This window comes from Cryptotermes secundus, unplaced genomic scaffold (genome assembly GCF_002891405.2).
Source record: "Cryptotermes secundus unplaced genomic scaffold, Csec_1.0 scaffold56, whole genome shotgun sequence".
In the NCBI taxonomy this organism is placed as follows: domain Eukaryota; kingdom Metazoa; phylum Arthropoda; class Insecta; order Blattodea; family Kalotermitidae; genus Cryptotermes; species Cryptotermes secundus.
Window position 1 is genome coordinate 124,065 of NW_019744407.1, and position 21,650 is coordinate 145,714.

At 40.5% G+C, this 21,650-nt stretch overlaps 1 protein-coding gene across 2 annotated transcripts in view; it reads right to left on the reverse strand.

Moving 5' to 3' along the window:
- LOC111874680 overlaps window positions 1-21,650 on the reverse strand; it is a 536,164-nt gene that overhangs the window by 7,221 nt on the left and 507,293 nt on the right. For both annotated transcript variants that reach the window (XM_033755542.1, XM_023870380.2), the window contains 5 exons: window positions 16,126-17,519; window positions 11,448-13,517; window positions 6,625-9,501; window positions 3,075-3,197; window positions 1,946-2,112 (listed from right to left, as the gene is read on the reverse strand). In XM_033755542.1, coding sequence (XP_033611433.1) covers window positions 1,946-2,112; window positions 3,075-3,197; window positions 6,625-9,501; window positions 11,448-13,517; window positions 16,126-17,505 — 6,617 coding nt within the window. In that variant the 5' untranslated portion in view covers window positions 17,506-17,519. The remainder of the gene's footprint in view (window positions 1-1,945; window positions 2,113-3,074; window positions 3,198-6,624; window positions 9,502-11,447; window positions 13,518-16,125; window positions 17,520-21,650) is intronic.

Genomic DNA, 21,650 nt, shown 5'->3' on the forward strand with positions numbered 1-21,650 from the left:
GAAAGTAGTTCCTCCACCTATTCAAAATGTTGTGGGAATCTGCAAGCAGATCACCATTCTCATCCTTCACTAAGTTACTGGTAGGCTGGTAACCCCTCTTAAAGTCATTTATTCCTCTATACAGGTCTCTAATGTTCTTGTTCTTACTGTTCATTGCAAACTCATCAATTTTGTCTTTCAGATATTCCCTTTTTTTTTTTCCTGAAATGCCTGCTGGTTTCACGTCTTATATTGTTCAGATTATCCCCATTTAACTCACAACTACTAATACAGAAACTAATGCAAACTAGTCTAGACTCAAAGGAAAATGAGAGGCTATAAAAAGTGGAACTTTCTACATGTTCTTCTGCAAGAAATATTGAAACAGCCATCTGATGATATGCTACAACTGTGCTTAATGATGCAAACTCTTGTAAGAGTTATTGTTTGAAGGATATAAATTTCCAAGCCTCGTATGCAATATAAAGTTCATTATTAAAGTAAACACAGCATTATGCAACTCAGTACATTCAAAACTGCTCCACATAGATGCACACACAACACATAACAATAACAAATACAGCAGCAACAATGAGGACAATGATGATGACAACAACAACAGAATAACAATGAAAACGCCAAACAGTGATCTCAAAAAGGAAAGAAGAACAATAATAATAATAATAATGAAGTTAATTTATTAGTGCTTGCAAACAGCAGTGACCTATTTAAGCAAACACCAAAATGTGCAACACAAGAAAGAAAATAATAATTCCATACTATTGTTCATTTACTTATATGCTTACTCATTCATTCATTTATTTGCAGTTCTACAAAATCCATGGAGGTGTCTGCCTCAGATATAGAACAAGTCGGCAATACAATATAACATGTGAATATACATATACTCAACAGCCCAAAGGCCAATTATAAAGCAATGCCAACCAAAGAAACAAAAGACGAAACATGGCAATCTCATACTCTTTCTGTAACACATCAGTCAGTGCAACCATACCAACCATTATGTGGCAAGAAAAAAAAATATTGTCATACTGAATACAATTAACACTTTAATAATTATGGGAGTACCGTTATAAAATATGATTAAGTGGAACAGTTTTGGTTCCATATACATCAGTATCCTTACATTCAACGGTAGTAGCTAAAATACATCTAAGAAAAGGACAATTTTTACTTGAAAGCAGACATTGAAACTAGAATATTCTCTGACATACTGAGCAGGAACTCAAAGATCAGCAGTTTCCAAAAGAGAAGGACAGAATTTAGAGCCAAGGTAAACTTGGGTAACAACAGTCAGTGCACCAAGGTGTACCGCTCCGTGTAAGGTGCACAATTTCAAGTACTCTTAAAGCATAACTCTAATGGACACAGGGGAAAGAAACAAAAGAAAGGACTGCAAATTTCTACTGGATATGTCCTTGTTTTTTGACATCAGCAGATACAATAGAATTCCAAACAACAGAGACATATTCAAGCTTAGATGTATCTAGGGTGAAAAATAATGCACAAAGACATTTAAGCGATGAGGAGAAGATTGTGCTGTGGATGATGATGATGTACAAGAAGTGTACAAAAAAGATCACTGGACATAATATGTGCGCTTCATTTTTCTTTATAGTTTTTGTTCAAGATGTTCTTCATTATCTTCACAGACTGTAGAGTCTATACTTGTATACAAAGAAAACCTTTATCTTTCATTAAAGGCTATTAAGAACTTGATTTGTACAGTTCATTACTTCTTGAGTATAAAATTACTTTTAATGGAATGTGTTGATAAACTTTTATGTTACATATAAATAATTTCATTCTGAGCTGTGGTCTTGCTTTTAGAGTAAGGAGTGATATTCTCTGGCTTTGATTTCAACAAATCATTCTCCTAGCACTTAGGCACAACTGACTACCTGTTCATACATTTGCCACTTAACAGGAGCATTTACAAAATTACCTGATTCCTCCAAGGGCACTATCACTAACATTAGCTCCATACATGAGTAGGAGCCTGGCTATCTCCAAATGGCCTCGAGAACATGCTTCATGAAGAGGGGTATAGCCTGCATTGTCACGTGGTGATGGTGGGTTGTCTAATTTTTCTAGGCAGTATGCAGCCACATCCTGTAAAGTAAAGTAAAAAAAAAATCAAATATCACAAAACAATTACGAAAAACCAACAAATGCAACCATCTAGCACTGCACAACCCCAACCCAAGCTCAACAATATTTTTTACAAGTAGCACAAACTTGGGAAAAACTATGTATGCATTTGATTTATTATCATCATCACAGAAGTTAACCTCCAAACTTTTCTTAATGTGCAGCTTTAGACAGTGACATTTTTACATTTACTTTCATCAGAATCCTCAGCAGTGGATCTAGCTGTTTTGCTATGAGTATTACAATATAAAACTATTCTCAGATGGATAACCATAGTAGTCACCAATTAACAAAGATGTTAACTCTGGTCAGTGTACACTTTATACAGTATTTTTCATTGGGTGCATCCTGTTGTGTTTATTGGGATCCGTCGTAACACACGAATGAATCAGTCTAGGTCAATATCACCTTAGCCAGGTGTTTATTAATAAATTATAATGATAATCTTATTAACATTGCCAGTTTACTCATATATCTAGTTCACTTTCTCATCTGGTAGAACAAGTATAAATATCAACAAAGGCAACATTTATGTCATCATGCTCAATTTCAAATTAACTGAAAAATCTTATAAGGACAAAGATATCCCTATAACAGGCTGTGGAGGCCCACAGGATTGTGAGACATCAAGACTCCCAAATTTTCTAGAAAACTGGCTCACAGATGACAGTGAGCTTGTCAGCCTTATGCACCAGCTGCCCTTTGCCCCCAGGAAGATTCCTGGTATTCCTTTCTGTTAGAGGCTGAGTCAATCCCAGAGCCATACAAAAACAAGTGACAGCTTCAAAAATGTAACATCCACATACATATTTTCTATTTTTACTGTTTGGCTTAAAAGGTCCAGCTAGAATTTATACCTACATACAGTTATATACTTTTCACTAACAGTAAAATAATTAACTCTTTCTCTACAATACACATACCGTATATCCAAGTCTAGCTGCTCGGTGTAATAGAGTCTCTCCTAACCCTTTGTTGATCACCCAGCCACGAATTTCTGTCTGTATGTCTTGAACTGACTCAGAACTTGGCCTTGGGAATGTACCCTGAGCACAAGGAAACACAATTTGACAATAGCAAATAAACAGTCTAATAACATGGTTTAGTCCAGTCTGAGACCAAACCATAAGCTCTTCACAGATTCAGAAACTTCCAGCATACCTTTTCCTGTCTTACATGCCCAGCCACAAAACTTCAAAACAACAGAGGGTTTAGATTTCCTTGTAGTTTATGCTACAGCTGGCAGATGGCTCTCAACACAGAGTACTGATGCAACAGTTGAAACCAGCATATAAAAGAAATCTTACTGAAATGTCAATATTACAGGAACCCTTACCAATACAATTGCAAAAACCTGGATGCCTGCATGGGAAGCCTCAAGACTGGGCTAAGTGTGTCAATTAAAGGAAGTAGCTGTTGCCTAATGTAACATACTATCCCAGCACTTGATTAGAGGGGCTGAGAAAAACCTGTCAGGAAAGCTGGGACTTCCATCTTTCTGAAACTGTTTTGTTTATTTACGGCACAATTTTTTATCAACTGCATGACCCCAACATCATAGTTAAGAGGACAGCATTCTTGCTTCATATCTGAGAGCTCCAAGGGTTCAAATTCCAGCCTTAAGGTCACCATCCTGACAGATCTTGCAGTTTTCCTTAGTCCCTCCAGGAAAATGCTGTGGTAGCACCTCAAATTAGGCTATGACTGCTTCTTTCCACATTCTTTCCAATTCATAGTTCATTACTCATCCTACCACCAATATTACAGAGTCTGAACTACTGACAAAGGATAAGTCAATGGCATAAGTTACAGAGTAAAGAAAAACAGGATGATTATCATTGATGGAAGCAGTTATGGAATATTTTGTAACTTCCATCCCAGCATTTTCTTGTAGGAACTAAGGAAAACCATATAACACTACTTTAAGCATGATAACTGTTAAGATACAAACTCAGAGGTATCCAAAATATGTAGCAGGATTATTAACCACTATTCTGTAACATTCACTTAATCTTCCTTGGCTAAGTAAAAGATATGTCTTATTAATTTTAAAGCATTTCTATATATAGATATAGGTACATTACCACTACTTTCTCACTCCATCTAAAGTTAGAAATAACATTAATATCGCCTCTACAGTTCTGTGAAAAACAACTGCTGAAGTTCTTTAAACGACTCACCTTCAGTACACTTCACTTGGTAAAACATTCATATTTAAATGTGCATCAAGTGGATCTCTGTACACAGTGGCAGAGTGTTCATGTTAACTGTGTTAGCCTGGCTAACACTTTAAAAAATAATATAATTACATTACTTTCATGGTTCAGTGGTACTTCACATACTGGCAGGGGAAACAATCTCCATGCACTCAATCATGGGCTTGTTAGCAATATCCTTACAGCTTACACTAGCTGCTTCTGAGTGCAAGTGTAATCAGAAGAGACAGAATTTAGTACAAATTTAGGGAAATTTTTGTTAGACAATGTGCCCTATTGCACAGCTGATCTCATTATTTTTCTGTCATGTATTTGTTGGACAAGTACAATTTTGCAAGGCTGACTGTATATATTTATTGACTGTAACTACATCTGCTGAAATTGTAATTTCTTATGGATCTATGGTGGACTAATAAATACAATACAATACAAGCTTTATAGATGGTGGGAGTGCATGACATTCAAGCAGCGATGATCCATATTCCAAGGTACCATGTTAGCCAGAGGAGAAATGTTAACACACTTCACTTGCTTGGTGTTCATAAAATATGCAGGCAACTGAATCAAGCGAGCAAAAATGGAAAGATGAAACTCACATTTCTATTTAACAGCATCATAATGTTCTTCAAGATCCTGACTTCAATTTTTATTTGAAATTATTTTCAGGAATATCACTATAGCCAATTAGTATTTTGAATGCAAACCAAAAGTAACAACATCATTTGCAGTTTCTAAAAGTGAAAGAACTTCAGAATTCTTTTCAATGGAGAAGCCTAGCAGTGTAAATAAGGTTTAATCTTCATAAAAGGAGACAAAAATTGCCACAATTTTCAGTTAAGGGAAAACAAATTTCAGTGATTAATACTGAACAACAACTCATCACCAGCTGTACTGTGAAGGGATAGCTTACCAACTGTATCTCCGAAATTCTCAAACTAATGTTTTTGCTTAATTTTATGACTTTTGAAACTCTACTCTGAAAAGTTTCCAGTTAATGCTTGTGAGTCACTGAAATCATATGTATGGTATTTTGATTCTCTTCTTCTGAAGGCCAAACTTTCCATCATTTTTTTGCCAGACATACATACTCGTATATTTCAGCTACAATGCTCACTGCTTCAGGGCTGAACACAACATTACCAGAAGTCACAAAATTATGTGCCTTGTTATTGCCTATTCCAACAACCAATGCATATGGTGAATTGTCATTCTCTGCTTTGAAGAGGGACCACAATTACTTATACAGCATACGACTCAAGGGAGACTCAATAGATCATCAGTAATGTCAAGTGAGAAGAAAATTCTTCAAGATCCAGAAGAGAGTCTGAACTTCCATGCCTCTGTGATATATATTTCACTAAAGAATCATTTGCATGAAACTGAAGTATAAGATGTAATAAAAACGATATGCTTAGTAGTCCCTAGTCAGTTTTTCTATTTACATTTCAGTCCTCTTTTATTCCATAACTGATCTCTTTGCTCAAAATTGCACTGTTATCTTGTGCAATGTATATACTCAATTATGTAAGATTTAAAAGTTTTTGTGTAATAAAATCTTTTAGGGCAATCAGCTGTGTTAACGTTAACTTAAATCCAATGTTTTAGGTGGAGAAGACCTCTGAAATGTTGACTTTTAAAGACTAACACAGCTGTTGCCAGATAAGATTTTAGCACATGTAATGTCCAACTGCAAAAATTTTCATAACCTCCCTCTGTCTCATGATCTGGCCAACACTTCTGTGAACATCCCACTCCACCACTGTCTCTACAGCAGAACAGATATTTAAAACTTTCTTATTCTATAATTTAAGAATCAAAACATGTAACGTACTGTATTATAGCTCAAATGAATCCTGGTGTTTTTGTTAAATGAAGCCCTGTCATTAAGTAAAGGTATCCCTGTAACAGGCCGTGGAAGCCTAAAGGGTTGTGAGATGTTGAGGTTCCCACATTCTCTAGACAATGGGCTCATAGATGGCAGCCAGGTTGTCAGCCTTACATGCTGGCCGCCCTTTACCCCCAAGAATATTCAAAGAATATTCCTGATACTCATTTCTGTTAGAGGCTGAGTCGACACCAGGGCCATAGTGCGGCTGGAAGGATTAGGTCAATCGAAAAAATCCAATGACCTCATCAGGACTTGAACCCGCGACCTTCTGGCTTGTAGCATAATGCCTCAACAAACTACACTACTGTGTGCCACCTCTCTGTCATTGTATAAAATAAAATAATAGTCAAGACTTTATGAAAGCAATACCTTCTTCTTGTCTTTATTTCCTTCTGCATCTCCTTCCCTTTTCTGCTGCTTCTTCTTCTTACGGATGTAGTCAAACCCAGATCGAAACTTGCGTCTTACAGAACGTAGTTTGATGCGTTTACCATTTGGCGGTACCATACCATCTTCCATCTGATGACTTGTTGATGAAGGTAGTGGTGATGCTGCTGTTGAAGCGTTGGTGACACTTCTTTCCCTAGACACTGGAGGAACAAATGTAACTGGTTCAACAGAACCAAGATTTCTAGAAGTATTTTTGAAAGAGGGTTTCTTTGAACCCATTGCACGCAATAGATCATGGTCTCGACGTAACAGGTGACGTTTAGAGTTAAGAACTGCTTTGTTGCTACGCCTTAAGCCAGCACTACGTAAACCTGGTCGGCCACCAGTTATTGTACAACTCCGATTCTTGCCCATTATACCAGTGTCTTCTCTGAGAGATCTTCTTCTCCATTCTGAGTTTTCACTCTGTTGAATATGCTCTCTTTCTTCGTGGCATATTGGAGGGGCAGAAGCTGGTCGATGGTCACCAAACACTTCACGTATAGTTGCACGCTGTCGTAACACTCGGGTCTGAGTTCGTGTTCGGGATTTAAATACAATAGGCGCAAATTTTTCTGCAAGAATACCACCATTTTGACGAAATGCATCACGGAAATTTGTCACAGTCTTCTTTCTGAAATAGCCCAAGTACACCGACTCTTTAATATCACAGACAGGTCCTTTTTCACCTTTCGACTCCCTAGTGTCCATTTTACTTTTGTGTTTCTTAACTTGCAAGTTAACCTTTTTATTGTCTACCTTGGAACTAGGTGACTTTTTAAGTCCTATACCAAGACTAGGAGTAGGCAAAAGTTCAGATCCACTAGAAGAACGGGGAATAATGCGAAGACCAGAACGTTCTGAAAGCGAATTCTTTGCACAAGATTTTTTGCAAGGAGACTTACTATGACTGTATTTACGCACTAGAAAGTTCAGTATTGAATTGTTATTGTCAATATTTGCATTATTTTTGAGCTTAGTTGACACTGTTGTAGATGAAGTTGCTTCCTCAGAATCGCCACCCAAGTCATCTCTCCTACGAACATGATGCCAAGCAGTAGACAAGTTTGAACTAGAATCAAGATCACTGTCAAGTAAATCACTACGCACAGAACTCCATGCACCATGACGACGGTCAAGAGAACCACCAGGACGTAAGTGTCGACGCTGTAATGTAAAATCTGCAGAATCCACAGTAGAAGCTGCAGGAGAATTGGGATATGGGTCCAAATCTGGTAATGATGCTGACAGCCTATGTGTATGTGGAGGACGTGGAATGTTGATCAACTGTGCTGGCATGCGTAGAGAGCGTTTAAAGCGATAGACCTCCTCCTCCCAGCCTGGTCGAAAATCTGAGCCGTCTCCAAACTGGGGCTTCTTCTTTTTAGAACCTGATTTTCCAGATGATTCATTTCGTTTTTCCTTGTCACTTGATCTCCCTTTCTGCAGTGTGCAAAGAGCCTTTGAACGGAGTCTCATTCCAATGGATTCTCCACCATCTTCATCATTTCCTTCCTTACCCTGACGTTTCCTGCGTCTCAATCTTTCTGCAACTGTTTCTTCATGACTGTCACTATCCTCCTCATCCTCTTCATCATCACTACTGCCAATGCTACTGCTACTGCTACTGCTGCTGCTGCTATTCCTGCTACTTCTAATCCCAACATGTACAGGTACTTCCACTGAAGCACTTTTATCTGCCCTTCCAAGTCGTGCTTTTATCTCAGCTAAGCTAATCTCATCTTCAACATCACCATCACTACTGTCCTTTTTCTTTGGTCGTCCTCTACGCTTAATGAGGGGAACATCTTCATCAGAGTCTTCAAATTTTTGCTTCTTTTCTTTCACCACAAGCTTCTCAGTTTTCTTTTTCTCGCTTTTATTTTTATCATCTTCTTCTATGACTTCCTGTTTTCCTTCAGTCTTGCCAATCTTCTTTTCATCCTCCACAACATCTAGCTTCATTTCAATAGTTTCAGATCTATCATCAACCTTATTTGGAACAGCTTTCAGCTCTGCAACAGTTTTCTTCCGACGGCATTTTCTTTTTGCAACACCCATTTGGAGCTGTTCAAGGAACTTATCACAGGCAGCAGACCAGGAAGGATCAAGCGGAGACAATGGTCGAGATTCTGTATCTTTATGCATGTCAGTCACAGCAGGAGCATCCATCACCCCTTCCTCAGAGAGTTCAATCACTTCAGGTACTGAAACTGAGGTTGCCTGTGTCTGGTGTTTTGTGTGTGATTTTCTGTCTCTCCTCATCTCACCAAGGGTCTGCATTTCAAGTACTGGCATTTCACCTTCAGAGTCGCTATCGCGGAAATCAAACACAGATGTCTCAGAGGAACTACGCAATCCCGATGAGTCTCTGGGTGGTGCCAGGGAGCCACTTCCACTGCTTATACACACACTACCCCCACTGACACCCCCACCAGGCTCTTCATCTGGACGACTGAAGAGTCTCCTTCGCGGAGGAAATGCCACTCGCTCACGGGTCAATTTTGGTGGACTGCCACTGGAAGAAGCCCCACTACCACTTTGTGCACCCTGATTTTGCTGAGTTTGGACATGAGACGGTGGTGTCCGTTCTGAGACTTTGGTAATCTCTTGCATCTGGGAAAGAATACTTTCTGACACAATATCAGCAGATGCCTGCACAGATTGTTGTGGTGGTGGTGGTGAAAACACCATAGGCGTGCCTGGAGTCGTCCGGGGGGAATGCACTGAACTGTTGGAAGCAGAGATGACACTAGAAGCTGGTGTAGGAGACCGGAATTGTTGCTGCTGAGAACCACCCAGCTGCTCTAGACCAACCTAGATAAAACACAACAATAAATATTAATTGCACCACTACTATTAGATGCTAATATCTGGATGGGGGGAAAAGTAACTAGGTGTTAAAAAAGGAAAATATTATCTATCACTTGTGTACTGTCAATATCAGCAAATTCTGGTCTGTGGTCTTAATACACACCACAAACACTTATCACATACCTCCCAACCCACCCACATACTCTCATCCAATTCAGCACTGTGTATAATCTCTACAGTGGTTACATATTGTTAAACAATGTAAAATATAGATTTGTTGTTTCTATTCCAAATTAACTGTGTTATAACTCGTATATAATACTCAGAAGAAACCATTACAATGAACAAACATCTGAAGCCATCATCTCATCAATGCTATCAAGCTTCAGAAATACTTGCCATTCAGAAGCTGTCTTGTAGGAATGAACAGGCAGACAAGATACATATATGCAGTGTATAGTTCTGAAGAAGGGAAAGAGTTCCATTTGGATGCAAAAGAAAAAATGATCACAAAAATAATAAGAACAGATTATAAAAATTGGTATTTTCTCATACTTCAAGCTATATATACATATAAAATTCACACACAAATTCAATGACACACAGAATGGATAACTGAAAGTTCATTATCCTGGGAAACATGCAAAAAACATGTTGTTCTGCATTCCACGTGATTCCAATACTAATTATCAGTTTAACAAATCTGTTGCATGGATATATTTAATACATGAAAATAAAACTGAAATGTGGTGTATAAATCAATGAAGTATTGCAAATTTTGGTTTTCTACAAATACAGAACTCCTGTTTCTATCCAAGATAATGTAAGTTTACATCTTCCAAAGCTCAACTTCAAGACAGTACATAAGGTGTGCACTAATGAGGGGTAATTTGCTTTTAACTAACTCAATGGAGCAAAAAGTCCTTTTTGAGAAGCTGACAGTCCCTCAGTTGGCCAAAACATTCTCTGACATTTAAATCCACTTTCACACCAAAAGTTTTCACTGCTCATTTTAATGTTATCCTCCTTTCTACGCTAGTCTCCTAGGTTGTTTCATCCTGTCAAACTGCCTAACTAAAATTCTGTCTTCCTCTTAGCTCATGTGTCTGTCCCATCTATTCTGTCATATGATCATCCTAATAATACCTACTGAGGACTATAAATTACAAAGATCCGTATTATGCAGTCTGCTCCAGTCTCTTGTCACTTCCTCTCTCTCATAACCAAATATTCTCCTCAGCACTTTGTTCTCAAACATCCTCAAACTGTTTACTGTATAACTGTATACAGGGTGTTTCACGACTTTAGGGCATAACTGCAGGAGGCGATTTCCTAGGTCTTTGTGATCAAAAACGTTCATATAAACATGTGTCCGATTTTGGACGGTTACGGAGTTATGACAGTTTTTTCATTCCCGTACACGCCCTCGTGTGAACCGCGCCTATCATCTGACGGGTCGGTATTTTTAGCCAGCTACAGACAGAGCGTTCTCGTTATCTCGACACTTGAGAGCTACCTAAGGTGTGGTGGGTTGGTATGTACCCGCGCGGTTCACAACCGAGCAGCAGCCTGTCCGGCAGTGGCATTTTCAAAAATCAGCTTTAAGCACCAATACATTCAAATTAAAGGTAATTTCACGAAATTAACTTTACATTCATACTTTAAATGTACGTATGTACATATCATGTACATATCATGTATGTACGTATCATGTATTATGCTGGTTTATTATTTTGTTCCGTTTATTGTCAGTAATCGTTACCTTCTATTCTGAGTTTAAAACGGCCATAACTCCGTAACCATCCAAAATCGGACACATATTTATATGAACTTTTTTGATCACAAAGACCTAGGAAATCACCTCCTGCAGTTATGCCCTAAAGTCACGAAACACTCTGTATACAGTACATCACAATTTGGATTACCATATATGAAATACATTCTCTTACCTGTTTTAATTCTGCTTTTGTTCGGATGCGAGCTGCTAGGTATGCAGCAAATCCATCAGGATCTCCAGAATTGGAACCATTACTGCTAACTGAAAAACTATGATTGTTTTCAAGTATATCAGTCCTCACAACTCCTGGAGCATCATTATTAGACATTCTCAAAGTAACACTCTCACTTTCTGCATCAAAAGGTACAGATTCAACTGCTTTTGGCACATGAATTTTGTGTGCTTGAACTTGTGCTGCTTTCTGGGAGTTACTAGTGTCAAGTGTTACACTGAATGATGACAGATTATGCCTTCCCATAACTGGGGGTGCTGGTGATGGTTTCTGGTGTGCCAGAACCTGTACTGGTGATTCTGACAAGGGTGCAGGTTGATGATTTGCTTGCTGATACTGATTACTCATTTGCTTATTATGATGGTGTGCCAGCACAGACTGTTGTTGCTGTTGCTGTTGCTGTTGCTGTTGCTGCAGTTGATTCTGCAACTCAGTCATTCGTGCCTCTTTGATCTCCAAACTATTTCGGAGAATACTGAGCACTCTTTTATCTGCCACACCACCTGCACCTGTGGTGGAACTATTCCTACCACCTGTCTGCTGTGGCAGTAACCCTGAACTTGAATTTGTGAGAAGTCTCTGGAGAGCATGACTCCGTGAAGGCGGAGGCTGTTGCGTCATAGGTTGTGACCCCACATGAGGTGTTGGGTATTGCTGATGGACAGGGCTAGGAACATAGTGAGAGGATTGAGGTGTTGAGTGATAGACACGCTGAGGTTGGTTTGCTGAAGTGGCAGCAGCTGGTGTACCAACTCGAGGGTGTCCTGAAGGATTGTGCTGATGATTTAACTGCTGTGACTGATGATGTAGCAATGATTGCTGATGTTGGCGAAGGTGAGATGATATGTATTGTGGCTCATGACGGGCACTGTCAAGGTTTCCATTAACTTGTTGTTGTTGCTGATGTTGTTGCTGATGTTGTTGCTGCTGCTGCTGATGTTGATGTTGATGTTGTTGTTGTGCTTTAGATGAAGTATATGAAGAGAATCGTTGCTCAATCTCCTGATCTATTGTCTGCTTCCAAGTGTCCAGCCGAGGTACTTTTGCCAGAGATGGATGCCTCATCTCACCACCACGTTTCTGTCCTACAGTTACCGAACTTACTGCATAAGCTGCACTGTTCTGATTTGGTCCTCGACTTTGGATGTCTATTAATCGACTGCCCCCATAATTCTGCATTGGATCTGCTATCCTTTTAGCATTTTCATAACCAGTTGGAGGGTAATGGTTATTTGAAGGAGTCGAGTAAGGTGGAAGCATCGCTGAGCCAGTGGTAGAATTATTACTGGTGTGCCTATGTTGTGTCTGTGATATAGTACCGTAAAACTGGGGCTGTTTCTGTTCATAGGATTCCAGTACAGGATTCACGACAGTCGAAGAATTCTTCTTGAAACTGCCAACATGTGGCAGTGGAGTTACTGATGATGACTGAGAGTATAAGTGATGAAAGGAATTTGTTCTTCCACCTGATCTCTGTTGACTCTCAGACACACAGCTAGCTGGTGCCATTGAGTTGTGCTGTGAAACTCCGAAGTTGGGATGAAAGTTAACTTTTGGGACACCAACACTAGGAGTAGTTACTCCTGTAACAGGAACAGCAGGAGTATTAGATGAGATGGGTCTTGCACCATGAGCATCAAGTGAGGGGTAGGCCACACTGGAGGGAAGTTGAAGTGGCATTGGCACTGCACCCTGCTGTGGGGTGCGACTCTTTGTAGAGGTTGCTCCCGCCTTCCCTCGTGATTGGTGATCCACGGCAGCTGGTGGGTAACTAGGCACACTATAGCCACCTTCCATGTCATCTTTCGCAGTTGAATCCGCTGACTGCCGAACGGTTTTCACGGAGAGATCTAATGGGGATTCACGCTTATTTCTGCCAGTCCGCGCAGAAGATGCTGCCGATGAAGATGGTGGTAATGTCCTTGAATGTCCATTGGCTATAACACTTGTGCTGAGAGGTGGGACAGCCGCAGACTGTGGCCGCCCTGGAGCACTGGAGCTGTAGAATGGCTACAAGTGAGAGAGAAGACAAAACATAATCATGAACTGAAGACTAAAGTAACAAAAATAATAGCAAAATTACACTTTTAACTCAACCTGACACAAAGCACCACTTTAAACAAAGGCCTACTTTCAAATTCACTTCTTATTTTATCTTGTAATGCAGTCCATAATGGTCATGCTGATGGTTTGATGCTGTGTGATAGCAGTGGTGATGGTGTGGTAGCGTAGTGCTGGTGGAGGCAGCAGTGATGGTGATGGTGGTATGGTGGCAATGGTGATGTGGTGCTGACAGCGGTGTATGGTGGCAGTGGTGATGGTAGTGGTGTGTAGGTGATAGAGATGGTGGTGACAGCGTGATGACGTGCAGAAATTAGTTTATCTAAATTACAGCGTAAATCAACTTGAAATCATTTGACATATTGCAGAGAACAGAGACATTAACTGTACCTACATATATGACATTTTGGATATGGATATGGTTTTCATACATTTCCTTGTTCATTAACTGAATGTTTCATAGAGTCAGAGAGAACCTAGATTTCAAAGTATTTCAATGGCCAAACAAAGCAAAAACTGTCACTTTAGTATATGCCACACTTCTCAGTCACCACAGACATAACAATGATATATCTGTTTATGGTATAGATTCAATATTTTGACATGTGAAGTGGCAGTTTTACAATTGTATTTTGCTGCATACAAGAGATGACTTAGAAATGCACAAATGTATACTGTGACTTTGTGGTAGTTTCATGCACTGGAACAGACCTTCTTTTGCACCTAGCCAATATAATCTTCTTAAGATAAATATTACAACAAAGCAGTATATAACTCACTGAAATTCTTGACAATGTATACAAAAATATTCTTTCCAGCTCAAATCCTGTTTTGTTTTTACAAAATCATCCACATTAAGAATGAACACAAAATTCTTCTCTTCCATGTTACTGACGCAGAACTCCAATTTTTCAGACGTAATTGTAACAGGAAATCACTTCTCGGGTTAACATTTATACAAGTCAGGGGTTCTCTCAAACCTTGTAATACTACAGTCCCATTAAAGATAATACATACAGTTAGCCAGACCACCCACCCCTCACCCATCTTTGCCAATCAGCAGAAAGTGTAGTTCTGCAAATTGTTCAAGTCCCTCCCTGGCTGTACAACGTTCTATCAGAAAGTTCCAGGACCATGTCAAAAAGAAATGCTGACTTAACTTATTCATCAATTTTAGCTGCCATCTCCTCGGGAACGTATACAGTGATCCCATTGTTTTTTCCATGCTTCAGAAGCACCGCAGAAGTCATTTTCCTTAATGCTGTCGAGTACCGCTTGTGATTCCCTTCGGATGACAGACACCGTTTCAAAAGAGCGTCCCTTCCGTTTCAGTTTCATTTTGGAAAACAAAGCGAAATCACGGCTGGTAGGGAGGATGGGGAATGATTAACTATGTTGTCATTAGTCACAAACTCTGTGGTTTTCAGGGACATGTGGTCGGGTGCGTTGTCGTGATGAAGGAGCATTGCAACTTATGTTCGAATTTTCTGTTAAGATCGCCTGGCATACTCCATAACTGATCCCCCCCAGTGTCTGTGAACTCAGGGATTGTTCGGTGACAGTCTTCGTTGATTAATTCTCGAATTTTGTCAATGTTTTCTGTCATTTTGTTGGTCCTTGGTCGCCCTGAACGTTTGTCATCTTCAACTGACACTCGATTGACCTTGAAACGTGAATTCCATTCAGAAACCACTGTCCGATTTAAAGAATGTTCTCCAAAAGCCTCACGAAGCATTTCAAGGGTTTTGGTAGCGGATTTACCGATCTTCAAGCAAAAGTTGATTCAGACATGTTGCTCGATTTTTCCACCCATCGCAGACGAACCGAAACATGAAGTCGAAAAAGCACTCATGTAAAACAATGCTTGTTCACATCATGACGTCACGTGGCAGACTGATGCAATAGGCTTTAGGCTTGTGAAAGTGTGATCTTGGCCTCCCCTCTCATCTTTCACTGAGGCAGTTTCAACAATAACAGTCTGGGAACTTTCCGATACTACCTCCTATGGTGACAGCAAGAACTTATAAAAATAACTTCTCCATACCTAAGTAAAGCTATAAAGTGTTCCCGTACAGTCTTGAAAAGTGCAGTTCTGCACACTGTTGCAGGTCCCCCTTATCAGGCTGTACAGTGATAGTAGGAACCTAATAACTTACAACCTCTTTACATCTAAAATAATCCATAAAGCAACCTGTACAAGAGGCACAATAGATCACTGTGTCACGGTGCAAAGGCCAAGAACGTCCAGCCCTTATACATTCCTGTACAATCACGAAATATTAAAAAAATGTTTCGCCAGTTGCAGCTATGTTTTCCAGAAACACACTAAATCATACTAATTTACTTGCTTACCAAAACTGTCCTAGGATACAACTGTATTTTAAATAATCCTTGAAAACCTGGTGACACCTTCAGAGTAGGTCACAACCCCCTGGGGTACAACATCCAAAAATCTGAGAAACCATGACTTATGTCATCAGAGAAACTAATCTTCAAACTCCCCCCCAACTGGAATACAGTTTCAGAATCAGTGATCTAAACAATCTATATTTTATACCTGTGTTTGAAACTGATGTTTTGATGGGTTTGTTTGTTGATGTTGATCTGGCTTTAAATTAAGCTCAGGCTGTGAGGAATGAGATGAACCACTCTGCCTATGATGAGGATGGTGATAAGCGTATTGTTGCTGATGATGCTGTTGCTGTTGTTGTTGATGCTGATGTTGTTGCTGCTGCTGCTGCTGCTGCTGTTGCAACTGATGGGAGTGATGAAGGGAAGACTGGTAACTGGAAGATGAAGAGGAAGCTGATGATGATGGAATGGAAGTAGAAGCAGCCTGTTGCTGAGGCATCTGTGGTGAGGTATAATTATTGTATGCTGTTGATGTGGGTGGAGCTGTACCAAGTTGCTGCTGTTGATACTTTGGTCCGCGATGTAACCCATATTGCAACATACCAGCACTGCCATTTCCAACTGCTGCACCAGTGTTACTGGTGCCAGTGTATTGAGTATGGTTTTGTTGTGACTGAGGAGCATAATCTGACTGAGGGTTTATCAGAGTTACTGGGCTAGCTACTGCCATCTTATTAGAGATCTGGTGAGCTTGTACTGTGCCTGATGACATATGCTGCTGAGACTGAGAGTGATGCTGGCTCAATCTGTGTGAGGACTCTCTTGCATTGCGAGAAGAATGGTAGTTTGGTAATGCAGCTATTGGTGGAAGGTTATGACCCTGTGGTCGGGGTTGTTGTTGTTGTTGTTGTTGTTGTTGTTGTTGTTGTTGCTGCTGCTGCTGCTGCTGTTGTTGTTGTTGTTGTTGTTGTTGTTGTTGTTGTTGTTGTTGTTGTTGTTGTTGTTGGTGCTGCTGCTGCATATGATTGTGATGCTGGTAGTTCACTGTCCGTGGCTCTGGAACCGCCAGTCTGCTTCCATTGTATACTGTGTGTGACACACTTTGTGATGGTGAAGACACCACAGGGATCTTTGATGGCGCATAAGGATTTTGAGCTTGTGATGGCGGTGGACCAGGATGCGATACTGAAAGGTCTTTGGTTCTCTGGTAGACAGAGTTGGTCGATGCTGGTGGCCAATAGGATACCACCGTGGAAGAAGTTGAGGAAGCGATAGTCGCAACATTCTGCTGCTGCTGCTGCTGATGATGATGGTGTGCCTGCGACTGGGGTGGTAATGTTGGTGCTGTTGCAGGTGCTTGTGAATTTGCTGCAACCACACTTGGTCTATGACCAACACTGTCATAGTGAGGAGTGTTGCCAACTGTTCCGGGATCGGAGTTACCGTATCGAGGAGAGTTACTGATGGCAGCCTCATTCACACTGGAACTACCCTGAGGTGCCTGGTATGATGAACTGCCAGCAGGGGATGGAAGACCCTGGAAGTACTGTCGTGCACCCTCCAACACGTTACTGAAGCTGTCCATCTCCCAAGGGGATTCTGAAAAGCAGCACAAAACAGAAGGTTATTTATAGTGACAGAGAGTTTCTTACAAGAAAAGTAGTCAGTATTTTCAAATAATGTAGCTACCAGTTGCAGATAAATGAACATGAATTACTTATCACAAGTATTACAGCATTGGTTTGTTTCTCACATACTGGTGATGGTCAGATTTCACATTAGCAAGCCCCCAAAAAAGGGCCATGCTTGCTTTATTTATACATAACCAACACAGGAAGGAATTACAGGGAATTACGAGTTCCTTGCAGTAATGCAATTAATAATTTAACAAGTCCATGCAAGTAAGATTATGCAGATTAAGATCAAAATGTATAATATTATCGCCATTATCATCAACAGCAACAGCTCTGATTTAGGCCCAGCTGGTCTTGCGATTATATATAAAATTTTCTTACCGAAATGTTATCAATTTAAGCCAGTAAAGAGATATACTTTGTGCCTGTGGAGCTGCTGTACTTTAAGTTCACTGTGCAGTAACACAACCTACCATGACCTCAAATATATCTGGGCATTTCATACAACATGACAGCCTTTGTAAAAGCCAGTGTGTAACTGTAATGACATTGGAACACTGTGTACAGGTTCGATGCTGTGCTTTAGAACCATAGTTTATGCATGGAAATAAAATGTGTCAATTATGCCCCTTCATTTGTTTTATAATTCCGTTACAAATGCACACATTATTTAGCATCGAATGAAAAATTGTCGGGTATTGATGGAAAGAAAGTAGAATTTTATGAAATCTGCCAAAAAAGAAACCACAAATTTGTTAATATATCCAGTTCCTGCAATACAATTCTACTAGAAATATGTGCCCTCTACGAATAACACTCAAAATATATTCGATTTTGCTGGTATAATTACAGAAACATATCTGGGGCTAAGAAATTATGCCTGAATACTGTGACTGGATTAAATAAATTACGAATATGCACAGTCTGTCCCTTACAAATACAACTGTAACCATTTTCTTCTGAACCGTGGGGCACGCGCCACGCCTTCCTTACGGTACTACCCGAGTTCGATGACATTCAGCTATACAGTGACGTTGCTTCTGCCAAGAACCAAACAAAAAGAAGACGGCTCTCATTACTTGGGGCAGCTTCTGACGTCTGAGTCGTGTAAAAGCTTACAGCAAACACTTCTATTTACGTGCATTTTGCAAACTTCGGGCTTTCAAAGGACAGCGCACAGAAACAACACGAATTCCTTGAACATCGCAATTAACCTTGTAGTGAAATTAACCAGAGTACGGGAACTCGTTGCTCGATTTTGTGAAATGTGAATGAGGAACGATCTGCTTGACAGAATTTCGATCGCCTATGAAAATGATTACAAAAGAAAAGAATAGAAATTTTTCTGTATATCGTTCTTGTAATAATTTCGATGATTCATTCATTCATGTGGGGCACCCGGTAGCGTAGTTGGTTGAGGCACTATGCTACAAGCCGGAAGGTCGCGGAATCGAATCCCGATGAGGTCATTGAATTTTTTTCAATTTACCTAATCCTTCCAGCCGCACTATGGCCCTGGGGTTGACTCAGCCTCTAACAGAAATGAGTACTAGGAATATTCTTGAAATGTTCTTCAGGGTAAAGGGCGGCCGGCGCGTAGGGCTGACAACCTTACCGCCATATATGAGCGGACTGTCTAGAAAATGTGGGAGCCTCAACATCTCACAACGGTATGGGTCTCCACGGCTTGTTACAGGGATACCTTTACTTTACTTTACTTTACACTCATCCGTGTATTATTTTGCGATAAGTATCACTCAGAATCGAATAAGACGAGAGAATTATTATATATAGCGAAGTCGGTAGGATGAGGACGTGGTTTCGACGAAGGCATATACCAAGAGCTAGTCTATGATTAAAGTGAAACACGAAAGGCCTGCCAGGTTACGCGGTGCCCAGCGGAATTCTAAAACATATGTTGCGATCAGAAATCATGTAAATTGTCGTGTCAACCCGTTCGGCTGTGAAAGGGAAACCAAACTTTGAACATCCAGTCGGACCTGTGTCGGATGTCTGACTGTAATTTAGCATCCTAAAGAACGTTTCCTGAAAATCAGTAATAATGGCTCAAGGCGTGTAAAGTTACGCCGAGAATTCGCATAACCCCGCCACTCTACAATCGCAACCCAGAAATTACTTTCATAAATTGATGCAGTGCTGTCATGGAGCAACAAACCACATGGTAAATTTACTGTGGTTGTCCGGCAGGTTTCAGTTCTCAAGAACACAAGTGTACGGAAGAGCCGACGCAGAATCAGCGGGACCTATTGGTAATAAAACGTATCGCGCTTTCACTTGACCAAGTACATTACCCAATGTTTCTATTCCCTTCTATCAGTAACCGTTAACACTTCTCCAGTAGCATCCGTCATCTTGATAAAACTGTGACAGAGAAACTGCGCCATGGTAAGTTGCATTTTTTGCTATTAGAAGTATCTCTTATATTCTATTAGATGTTTACGGATATGTAACGAAATAGGCTACTATTCAAATTGTACACACCATGTCATTACATCTGAGCCTTTCCTCGTATCAATTTGATGCAATGAGAACAGTCCCTTTTCACTCCCAGATCTGAAAAGCAGGAAGTCATAATGGATGGCGGCAAAACACCGGTACTCGATCAAAACCTCCAGTCTAGGCATACCGACTTTCCGAATTGCTGATTTTCATGAACCCAGTCCTGATGCTGTGAATGCCATATCTCTAGTGTTCCGTAATATGAACACCTTCTAGACAAAATGTTCCATCCGCGGATGAAGCTCAATTTAATTGTTGCTGCTGTTGATGCTACTGTTCTTGTTTTTGTTTTGTCCTGTGTTGTCTCGTTGCTACTGTTGTCTTGTGTTCAGTGCTGACTCAGTAATTGGCGCTGGCTGTTGAGCTCCTCCCGTAAATATGCAAAGCACTGATTTATTGGTGGTGGTGGTAGTAGTAGTAGTAGTAGTAGTAGTAGTAACTTAATCCATCCAAAACTGAAAAGTAATCGCATCACAGCCGGTCACGGTAGCCGAGCGGTCTAAGGCATGCACTGTCTTGGCTCGCTCGGAAGCCGGGATCGTGGGTTCGAATCCCACTCAGGGCATGGATGTCTGTGTGCGTTTTTCTGTGTTTGTGTACAGGTAGAGGCCTTGCGACGAGCTGATCACTCGCCCAAGAAGTCCTACCGTAAGTGTAAGATCTAGAAAAACCGAAGTGAACGGAGTTCACGGAGGTAGGCCTAGGTCCACTGGGGCTGTAGTGCCAAGGGGGGAAAAAAAAGCATCACTAATTAATTCGCTTAGTGGGGGGTGGGGGTGGAATCCAACTGGGTTCACTCGGCACGGCGGCCACTGAATGGCCTATTGTAGCCTGCCCCGGGTGATTATGATGATGGAGAATTTGGTGGAATGAAGACTGTCAGGGGAAACTGAAGTACTCGGAGAAAACCCGCCCCGGTGCCACTTTTTCCACCATAAATCTCACTTGACCAGACCCGGGATCGAATCCGGGCCGCCGCGGTGGGAAGCCAGCGACTAACCGCAAGCCGGAAGTAGAACATAATGCGGACCAAACCACTAAGCATCTTGAACCACTGCCGATAACTTATGAAGCACAATCGTTCAATCTAAGGAGTAACTTAAAATATAAATGTAATTAACATGTTTTGAGAAGTTATAAGTGACAAAACGCCAAAACAACTTGGTTTAGTTTACAATGTTAAAGAGTATAACGAACAGCAATGCATTTTTCCGTTAACTTAATATCACAGTGATAATCGCCAAGTGACCAGAATGAGCGCACCGCACCCTGGGGACGCCGGACTATGTGAACAAAAACAAAAAACAAATACACATGACGTCAAGTCGTCATACCCAAGCGGAAAAGTACGTAGTTGATTGGACAATGTGGGAATTGAACACCAACTCAAGTTCAAAACTGAACCAATCAAAGAAAAAAGGGGGTCAAAGTTTACAAACATAAGTGTTTGGTAGCATCATAAACGCCTCACTTCTGAGGCACTTGGGTATTGTCCTTCAAAAAGGAAGGGCATATAATCTTATTTTAGTAAAACACTTTCGTGTAGGCCTTCCTGTTGGGGAAAGGCTGTAAACAC